Here is a 10921-nt window from a genome sequence, read left to right as displayed (position 1 = left end):
TGTTTATTGGATTTTTGGCCCATCCTGTCTGTGCTCCTTATGAATCTCAACCATTTGGATAACTCCACCAGATGCGAATTTCTTCCCAGACTGAACTGACCTGGATACGCAACATGCACAACAGCACGGCTGAAGCTCCTCATATGGCTAGAATGTGTAATGAGACTTCGTCCACACAGTCACCGGGCTCCGAGTTTTCACTGGGCGTGTTGGTGCTGCTGGCTTTCCTCATGGTGTTGCTAGCTCTGGTCACCATCCTTGGAAATGCCCTGGTGATCCTTGCTTTCATCATGGACAGAAACCTCAGGCATCGGAGTAACTATTACTTTCTCAACCTTGCTATTTCTGACTTTGCAGTGGGTAAGTGGCAGCTGTGGAGGCATGTCCTGTTTGTTTCCTAGGCATCTTAGGAGAAGCAAGGGGGCTGCTTTTGCTGGGTGGCTTCTTCTAAGCGACCTATTTCCCAGCTGTGTGTCTAGGGGAGGGGTAAGGAATGGTGAAAGCTGCATTAAGTGTCTTAACAGCCTACTATTTTTCAGAAATGCCTTATCATAACAAGTGGATCCTTTGCCAGGTAAACGGGTAACACTTAATGTTATTGCTTCAGGGAGAAACACTGTTGTGTGTGAATCGATGTGGAATAATAAAGAATGGGAGCTGTTTGTGAAGAGTCTTGACTAAACTCTAGGTAGTCAAATGAATGCAGCATATATTATCTGCAGATCTTGCATACATGGTTGATACCTTCTACTGCAATCTACTCTCACACCATACAGATAATCAGCTGGAGTTTGCAACTAAATAGTGATGAATTGCCGTACATGCCCCATCTAGAGTCATACCTTAGGAATATGTGTTTGTATAGGTAAATAAAAATAACAAATCAAACAGTTTTTAATAAGTTTGATGTTATATGTATGTATTTATACATAGGCACACGTTTTGTTTTGAAACTTGTACTGAGAAAAAGTGCAATTAAAATGCTAGCATGATGTGCAAAGGAGATTGATGCATTGCAATATTCTGTGAAGTGTTGAGTGTCTCTGGTAAAAGTATTGGCTAAATTATTGAGGAGACGGATGGTTTTAAACAGATGTGGCTATTTCATGAAATCTATATTCTGACTCATCACATCACAACAAAATTTTTTGAAACTGTCTTTTTTCCTAGTTCTTTTACCTACACATTTAAAAAGGATACCGGAATAACTGAAGCTGTTCTTAAAATTTATTGCCAGTGTCAGAAATCCTGTTATAGGGCGCAACTTCTGATAGTCCGGTCCTCGTGATGTCCAGATCTCCTTGTATAATCTTTTGATCCTTTCCCCCATAATGAATGATGTCTTCTTCCAGCTTATAATGGCCTTGTTGTGCCACAGAACTTCTGCTGCCTGGCTACAGTACACGGGGGAAAAAAAACCACAGCAGTGACAGAAAACCAGTGGACAGAGTGGTGTTCTGTCATCTTCCTCACAATATAGCATCATATTGAACAAATACTGGCACCTAGCTGAGAAGTACGAAGTAAATAATGTCCTCTACCAAAGAAGGAAGTAGAGATAATACCGTTCCCCGCCCCGCCCCGTGAATGTTAAAACGTGTACTATAACCTTTTGCTGGAAGCAGCAGGCGTTGGTTGCTCTGTAGATGCAGTGATGCCATTTCATTGCAGCGTCGCTGCTGTTCGTTGCGTTTCTGCATCGCAGCAAGCTACACCGTTAGTTCTTCAGCCTTGCAGGGCTTCATTGTGACTGTGTGTAGTGGAATCACCTAGAAATCCATTAAAATGAGATCCTATTGGGACTTTTGCAACATTTGGGTTTAACAGCTTAAATTTAGATAGCAGTGGGTGCCGGTCACTTATGTATGTTCCCACCGTTTGGTGTGTTTCCATAAATAATACCCTATCAGCTCACCACTGAAAAGTGGTTGTAATCAAGAATTGTGATGAGAAGAAATGTTAGACTGGATGTACTTCATTAACTGTGCAGTGTTTGTCAGCCTTCTGATTAGATAGTTTTAAAGATTAGTCTGAAATTCATATTGTATTTCTATAAAAGTTACTTCTGGAGCACTTTTGGACACTATACCATGCTTCTTAAGAGGATAGAAGAATGGTAATTAGATTGTTTATTGTAGAAAATAGTAAACTGCATTGGGGGGAAAAAGAGATGTTTGTTTGTTTGTTTTAATTTCAGTAGCTAAATATAGAATAGTGTTTACTTCAGCAAATGAAAAAGCCAGCTGCTCCTTCCTTTAGCAGGTGATAGAAACAGGAGAAGTAATAATGATACACAATAAACATAATACAACTTTCAGAAAGGTATTAATAATAAGAGTGTTACTGGTTCTTAGCTTGTGGTCAAGTGTTCATTGTTGCATGAGAATACAGAGCCTTCCACATGGCAATTCCAGTCAGTATTGTGCTTTTATCAGATACTGCAGAAATGTTTCTTTGCTTTCATGAGCACTGCCTGCAGTGCTGACTGACGTGCATTTGGTTTATTCCCATAGGTGCGTTCTGTATGCCTTTGTACATCCCTTATGCCCTGACAGGGACGTGGCACTTGGGGAGAGGCCTGTGCAAGCTCTGGCTAGTTATGGACTACCTCCTGTGCACAGCTTCAGTGTTTAACATCGTCCTTATCAGCTACGACCGTTTCCTGTCAGTTACAAAAGCTGTAAGAAGAACATTTCTAATTATTTGTTTATATATCTTGAGATTTCTATAAAACTCAGAGTGCTCTCAATAATACTACAAGCTAAATAGTCCTTCATTATTGTACCTTTTTTTTTTTCTGTAGAAACTTTGATGCTTCAGTGTTGCACTGGGACGTAGAGATAGGACAATGCCTTGCCTATGATTTCAATGTTTCCATCCTGCTGCCTGGATTAGAAACTCTTTAATTACACTACAGAGGAGATGGGAAGCTCAAGGTAGAAAAGGGGCAGCAGGAACATGGAGAACTTGGGCTTTGGTCATTAGAAGAGTGGTAACAAAACGAAGTTGGGTCAAGGATGCTTTTAGACTTGGGATAAAGTGTAAAAGGAGAAAAGGGTATGGAGAGAGTTGTGGGATGGACTGACTGAAGATCAGATGAGGATCTGCATTACTACAGGGGGTGACTGACATGTGCTACCAACAAGCAGCTGGGTGGAAACTAATCCCTTGAAGCAAAAATAATGACTCAAAATATGCAGAGAGGCAAGAGGAGTTTCTTTAATATTCTCATTCTTCTGCTTCAGAAGATATCTGGGGCATCCATTCACCATTTCTAAGCACTACCTGGTGTTTGGTCCAGATGGAAGGGAATCAACATCCTTTGCTATTGATAGGTCTGCTAGTTTGAGTGGCATGGGCTGTGTTAGATCGGGAGGTTCTTGTTTGCAAAGTGCTGATACAATGTCTAATCTTTTTCTCTTCTTCCCCAGTGTTATGGTCTGGGGGTTGGTTGTTGCCGCCTTTTTTTTTTTAAAGCTGAACAATGAAACGTGAAAACCCCCATATTTAAGAAATAGTAATACTGAAAAATATTAATGAAGTTGCAGAGCTCAGAATGAGAGAAATGTAGATTTAAAAGGCCTCTGCAACCCAACTGAGCTCCGTGTTCTTACCACTGTTGATGGTCTTCATTTCTGTTTTTCTCCTCTAGGATATTACAATGGAGTGAGTCCAGGAGTGTGTAACATAGGGCTGATATCCAAAAGAAAAAACTATCATGCTTCCTCATGGACTGGGGATCCACCTCTGCCTCTGCTGCAAACCTAGCTTGCGGCCAGGGGACAGTCATTTCAGACTTATCTTTCTGTGAGGCTGTGCTGAGCTTCCTGTTTTCTGCCTACTAAACTGAGATCCTTGTCATCTTGCAAAGGGTTGCGAATTCATTATTGCAGAACTGGAGCTGTGTTCTGAGCTGATATGTTGCTTTAAGACATAAAGGAGTCTGAATCTTCAGGCTACAGATATTTAAAACAGAGAATCTAAGATAGAGTGTGTAACACTGCATCACTGTTCTGTTGCTCACTGGTAAAACAGGGACAATGCCCCTCATGTCGTATGCAGTTGTGAAGATAACATTCATTAATATTTCTATAGCATGCAGGTGCTACGCTAATGAACAGCATGGGAAGCTGATGAGGAACGTAGTAGCTCTGGTTCTGAGGAAAGCCTGGGATGACAAGTGTTGAACTGTATGGAGGAAATAAATTTGTCTGGTTTCTCATTAACTGATCATCTTGTGCTCTGAAAGGGGCAGGGGACCAAGAGCTAGATATATGCGTTGTACTTACTGACTGGGCTATACAAGGGCATTTTAAAGTCTTGTATTTCCTAACTTTGGACCACATGATTTTAATTCTTAATATTTTTTTTTCAAAGATAGATATTTATGGCTAGAGAGTAAAATAAATTAATGCAGTTTGGGTAGACGTAAAAACATCGAGATACACAGTAATAGAATGAGCTGTTTACAAGGTAAAGTGAGTTTTATAACAATGTTTCAATAACGTATGGTATGTTAAAGCATATATATGTGTGTGATAGATTCTTCTGCTATGGCAAGAGGAAATAGTATTAAAAATTACATTGTCCAGTGTTTGTAGCCTCACATAGCAACCAGTCTAACATAGAAGGCTGAGTACTTTTGCCCGTGCAGCAAGGAAGTCCCACAGCTGCTTTAGCTCTCCTCTGAGCCTGGGCATTTCATGAAGCATTAACTGATTCCTTATTGCCACCTTACTGTGGTGATGATGAAAACAAGCCATGTCCTTTCACACCTGGAAGCCAAACAGTAGTTTAGCCATCATAATTTCTGCTCCTCTCCAATCCCAAGAGTTAAAATCAATCATAGATCTATAGTATTTGATGAGTAAGACCAACAGTTTTTCAGGACCTTACATAAGTGAAGATGTTCTAGGTGTCTGGGGAATTACAGAATGAATATTATATTTGATGTGCTTGCTTATGTTTTTTTGAGATAGTTGTTCCAAAATGTTATCTCAATGTGACGTGTCCTTTTCCCTCGCAGGTATCTTACAGAGTCCAGCAGGGAATAATGTCCAACCCTGTCGTCAAGATGGTGGCCATCTGGGTCTTTGCCTTCCTCCTCTACTGCCCAGCAATCCTCTTCTGGGAGTATGTGGCTGGATGCAGCGTGGTAGCGGCGGATCAGTGCTACGCTGAGTTCTTCCACAACTGGTACTTCCTGCTGTGCGCATCCACCCTGGAGTTCTTCATGCCGCTGCTCTCGGTGACCTACTTCAATGTGCACATCTTCTACAGCATCCAGAGGCACCAGCGGCACAGCAGCGTGCAGGACTGTGAGCTTCCAAGGAGCGGCACCCTGTCCTGGCGATTCTGCCTCTTGCCAAGGCCAGGAGCATCTTCTACTCCATCAGAAGCAGAGGACAGTGTTTCATCATTAACAAAGTCATGGAGACCAGCAGTGATGTCTAACTGTCCATCTCCAACACCAACCAGTCCTACAGCCCTCAAAAGGGACTTTTCTGCTTCTTTCCGTTCAAGGACTGTGTCAAAACTGCAGCAGGACAAGAAAAGAGCCAAGTCACTTGCCATAATTGTATGTGTCTTTGCCATTTGCTGGGCCCCATACTCTTTACTAATGATTATTCGTGGGGTCTGCCAAGGAAAGTGCATCCATAGCTCCTTGTATGAAATAACCTTTTGGCTTTTGTGGCTCAATTCCTCTGTAAATCCATTTCTTTACCCTGTCTGTCATATGAGGTTTCGAATGGCTTTCATGAAAATATTATGTCCCAAAAGGTTTGCAAGGTTGAGATCGGGCTCTTTTTAGAAAGTTAAAATAAATTACTTGCAGCTAAGAGGATCCTCTCTTATTTAGTGCTATTTTTTTTTCATATGTATCTTCAACAGAATTAGCAAAAAAACTTTTGTTTACTAATGGCATTGGTTAAGGTTGCAGCAGAGACATATATTTGCCCTGTTTTTGCTAGTTTTCAGGATTTTGTTTTTTGCTAGCATGATGCCAACGTAAACACCACCTAGTGCAATGAAAAGAATAATAAGTGTTGCTGGATGTCCTTCTTGGTTTGTAGGTTTGAGATACTCTTTTTTTCCCTTTTTTTATATAGAATTGGTACTAAGAAAGAACTCTTCTATAGCTATCTCCATAGAGGTTCATTGGAGGACATACATGTTCATGTATGTGTGGAATTAAAATTTATGTCCTATTTGTGAACCTAAATCTGTCAGTGAAGAAGCAGTTCTGCTACATTTTTGCAAGGTTGTAAAAATACTCACAGGATCAGTATAATTTCATTTTACAAACTATTATGAAGACAAGATAGTGCCCTGTAGTCGTTTCCCACAGTGAGCAATATGCAAGTGAATGGACTGCCTAATCTGGCATATCTATCCTTTCTAATTTTAGTGTAGTCCATACCTGGTGTTGCAGGACACAGTGCATTTGTAACCCTTTAAGTTACTGTAAGTTAGTAACCCTGTAAATACCTGTAACTGTAAGTACAGTAACCTGTAAGTACCTGTAACCTGTAACTTACTTACCCTGTGAGTTAGTAACCCTGGATGATTTTCAGAGAATGAAAGTTTTGGTGGTAATGGAATTTTAAGAATGGTTATCAAAATTGTCACAGACATAAATGATTGTTACTTTTTTCACCAGTACTCTTTTCTCCTGAGAGTGGCTGCCTCTGGTCATGCTTAAATGTAAATATCATTGTCAGATTTGTGCACTATTTGACCACCTAATAGATATGCCAGGCTTGGGCACATGATCACATTCCTGTTGGATTGGCAAAGCAAGCAATACAAAGTTCATGCTGGATTTATGATTTTGGCTCGCTGTGAGAGAACAGACAATATCCTCTTGGGTGTAAAGCTTTGCAAGTGTGAAGATATTGCATCAAAATATCTGGAACAAATTTGAACTGACAGAGTGATTTTTGTACTAGATGAGTTCTTTGTGTCCTGTTACTGTGACATTATACAGATTTTCTCTGCCACTGAACCAGTATCAAACTGGATTTTTTCTATCACTGAACAAGGGCCATATTTGCTGCTTGAGAATGGGATTCATAAAGGTCTATCTGAAAGCTGACACAGAGGTGTCTTAAGCAGCTTTTAATAAACAATATGAGTGAACATCCAGGGCTGAAAGGAGTATTGAAGGCAATGGAGCTTGACTATAACCCATTCCACGTACCAAGCTTTCTTGCCTTGTGTTGGGTGTTGCAGCTCACCCAGAAAGCTTTCGTGAATGGGTGAGAGTCACTGGTTAATTTTTTTTTCTCTCTTTTTATTGATTTTCTTTCCTCTCTGTGTATATAAATGTATAAATGTATAAAATATGGAAAGAGAAATCTGATGCACAGAACAACGAAGAGCAATAGTCAATTTAAATAGTGTTTTTTACCGAATATGAAATTGGCTGAAGACGTGTTGCAAAAGCAGAGTGCTCCTTTGCAAGCACAGTTCAAATGCATGAAAGAAACTTAATCATAGCATGAAAGTTGATGGCTTTGAGGAGCTAAAATGCCATTCTGTTCAGACTTGAAGAAGACTTCTCTTGCCAGTATTCATGCTGGTGGAAGACTGACTTTCACCATTCATTATGCTTCCTTGCCTCACATGGATAGTGTTATGGATTGTGAGCCTGATTGCTGAGAGAGATACAGCTTCAGGAGGAGGCCATTCAGCACAGTTGCTTTCACTGTCATGAGCTAAGGCGCTGGCATAGGTTTTGTGGGATTTGTTTCTCTGTGAGACTTAAAAAATCAAGCGCGCACACACACGCATTTAAAACATTTATAGAATAGCTGGTGTACTAAATAAACACCTTTTAAACAGAGAAACTGTTGGTAGGCCCAAAATGGGAAAGTATTTGAGTCATCTGCTTTTCTATCCCTATCCTTTTAATATAAAAACTCAGTTTGCATTTTGTAATTAAAGAATGTGTTTTTTACTTTGGAAAAATGGCCTGCAAAATTATGGACTAGGTAAACTGTATCCACATTTTGCAGTACTGGAAAACTAGTGTTTGTCAGGGAGCACAATGTGCAGCAAATTTGAAACTACATAGAGTAGTGAAGCTGCTAGATATCAATGTTTTTGATGTTCTATATTGCACACACAGAGTTCAAACTGTTTTGTTACAACAATCCTTTGTATTTGAATGATTTGTTGTATTTTTCTAATTGTTGAAGATTCTGCTCAGTGCTCCTAGCCTAAGTCAAGCACTTAGCTTCTGTGCTCACAGCATTAAAGCTGTCTTGGTCAAGGTGGCATTCTAAGTCTTCTCCTCCCTATTGGACATTTTGCAGGGTTATGGTAAGATAGTTATTCCGCATTTGTTCTTGGGTGTACCTTTTGTGCACTGATACAAATGGACTTTGCTTGCCAAAGTGATTTCTAAGCCAAGTCTCTATCCACTCTCTCATTCATTTTACCATTTCTTGTCCTTGAATTTTCTTCTGTCTTTGCAGATGTCCAATAGGTCTTGTAAATACAAAGTCACAGTAGGTATGTGACTCTGTGAGGTTCAGCTCAAACCACAAGAGTGTATCTAGCTTGACCCTCCCAGGTCCTAAAAAAAGAAAACCCGAATAAAACATACATGTTGGAAGAAATTGTGTTATTGTTTCTTCATTTCTTTGTTTATTTCTGGGCCAAGCATTTAACCCTAATGATTCTCCTAATGTCTGTCTCCTTTATGTTAGGCTATGGTTTACCTTCACAGGAAGCAATGAAGGAAGGAAGGAGAGACCACACAGAATTCTCCCTCAGCCCCAAGAAGGACTACAATTCAAACTTCAGCATTTGATTTATTCCCTGATGTTTAAAAGCAAATGACTACTCTCCCCGTGTCCACTAATCTAGTCATTATATTAAAGAAGACAACCAAGTTGCTCAGGCATGATTTAAGCTTGGTAAACTCAGTCACCTTTTCCTCCCTCAAGTTCTCAGAAATGCCTTCCAAGAGGGCTCACTCCACTATTTTCCCAGGGACCAGAGAGGCTGACCTTCTGTCCTTCTGACATCACTTGAAAGATGGTTGCAACATTTGCCTTTCTTCAGTTGTTGGGAACTTCCCTTCATCTCCATAACCTTTCGACGGGGCCTTTGCACAAAGTGGCCTTGCAAGGGTGGTAGCTGGTTCTCTTAGCAGCCTTGGGCGCAGCCCATCGGGTCCCATGGACTCATAGCTCAAGTCCTCTCAAGTAATCCCTGTCTTAACTCTTATCTGCTCCTGACAGGTCTCCTCCTTGAACTCATTCACTAAGCATGGAGGAGTACTGTGTCCAGTTTTGGGCCCCCCAGTTCAAGAAGGACAAGGAACTCCTTGAGCAAGTCCAGCGGAGAGCTACTCAGATGATCAGGGGACTGGAGCATCCCCCTTATGAGGAAAGGCTGAGAGGCTTGGGTTTGTTCAGCCTGGAGAAGAGAAGACTGAGGGGGCTTCTCATCAACACCTCTAATATCTGAAGGGTGGGTGTCAAGGGGATGGGGCAGGACTCTTTTCAGTGGTGCCCAATGACAGGACAAGGGGCAATGGGCACAGATTGGAACACAGGATGTTCCACCTAAACGTGAGAAAAAATTTCTATACTTTGAGGGTGACAGAGCAGTGGAACAGGCTGCCCGGAGAGGTTGTGGATTCTCCTTCCCTGGAGACATTCAAAATCCACCTGGACACATTCTTGTGCCCCCTGTTCTAGGTGTGGCTGCTCAAGCGGGGGTGGGGGGTTGGACGAGATGATCTCCAGAGGTCCTTTCCAACCCCTGCCATGCTGTGATCCTGTGAGAGGGAGACCTAATTAGTGAAGAATGAAGCAAAGAAAGTATTGGGTACCTCAGCCTTGCTTGCATCTGCTGTCTCTAGATCCTGGCCCCATTCAACAAAGCACCTACATTTTTCTTATTCAGCATTTTACTATTAATGGGGTGGCTGAAGTTCTTCATGTTGTCCTTGATGTCCTTTACAAGCATCAACTCCAGGTGAGCTTTGGTTTTTCTAACATCATACTCATGTGGCCTGGCAACATCTCTAAATTCCTCCTTTGTAGCCTGTCCCTGCTTCAAATTCCTCTACGCTGCCTTTTTGGATTGCAGCTTCCCTGGTTAGACAGTTTCCTGATATGCCTATTCATTTTCTTGAGAACTGGGATTTTCTTGTGCATGGAGGATGCTGTTTAGGCATACAGGTTCCCTGAGCTCCTTTGCACTTCAGAGCTACCTCCTGTGGGATCCCACCTACCGCTTTCCTGAATAAACCAGTCTGCTCACCTGAAGTCCATGGTCTGTTCTCTGCTACTCTCTTTCCTCACCCCTTTTAGGAGCTTGAACTCCACTACCTCATAGTCACTACAGCCGAGGCTGCCATTGATTCCATGTCCTTAACTAGCTCCTCTTTACCAGTGAACAGCTGGTCTAGCTGTGTGCCACCTCCATTGACCCATTCAGTACTTGTATCAGAAAATTCTCCCTGCCACTCTCTGGGAATCTCATTGACTGCTTCTAAGTGCTGTGTTGCCCTTCCAGCAGATGTCATGATCTTTGAAGTCCCACACAAGAAACAGGGTCTGTGACCCAAAGGCTTCCTTGATTTGCTTAAAGACTTTACCTTCCTCACCCCAATCAGGGTGCTCTGCAACACACTCCTGCCACTGTCGCCCATGCCACTGGCTTCATGACTGGTGACTTTGTGACTGCACAGGGTGCTCTAGTTCGTCTTGTGTGTTTCCCAGGCTGCGTTTGTGCACAGGCATCCGAGGCAGGTGTCTGTTTGCCACATTTTATGAATCTTGAGGTCTCTTCTGGTCCTGTTGCCCTACACCTTTTGCTTTAATTACTTTTTGCAATATATTTCCCTTTGTTCCCCAAGACAGGATCAGAACACTGCACCTCCCCATCCTACATCTTTTCC

At 41.7% G+C, this 10921-nt stretch overlaps 1 protein-coding gene across 1 annotated transcript; it reads left to right on the top strand.

The window, feature by feature from the left end:
* On the top strand, positions 1-8541 carry LOC104042585 (histamine H3 receptor). Its single transcript, XM_009502059.2, has 3 exons — positions 1-360; positions 2514-2680; positions 5027-8541. The coding sequence occupies exons 1-3, from the start codon at positions 72-74 to the stop codon at positions 5810-5812; spliced, it is 1242 nt and encodes a 413-aa protein (XP_009500354.1). The 5' UTR covers positions 1-71; the 3' UTR covers positions 5813-8541.
* The last annotated feature ends 2380 nt before the right edge of the window (positions 8542-10921 follow it).

This window comes from Phalacrocorax carbo, chromosome 2, assembly GCF_963921805.1.
Source record: "Phalacrocorax carbo chromosome 2, bPhaCar2.1, whole genome shotgun sequence".
Lineage (NCBI taxonomy): Eukaryota > Metazoa > Chordata > Aves > Suliformes > Phalacrocoracidae > Phalacrocorax > Phalacrocorax carbo.
This window is presented reverse-complemented; position numbering and strand designations above follow the sequence as displayed.

Bases quoted from the DNA above. Each gene is read 5' to 3' on its own strand.
- LOC104042585 (XM_009502059.2), top strand. From the start codon at position 72: ATGCGAATTTCTTCCCAGACTGAACTGACCTGGATACGCAACATGCAC. The intron at 361-2,513 runs GTAAGTGGCAGC...TTATTCCCATAG, and splicing joins TATTTCTGACTTTGCAGTGG to GTGCGTTCTGTATGCCTTTG. The intron at 2,681-5,026 runs GTAAGAAGAACA...TTTCCCTCGCAG, and splicing joins TCCTGTCAGTTACAAAAGCT to GTATCTTACAGAGTCCAGCA.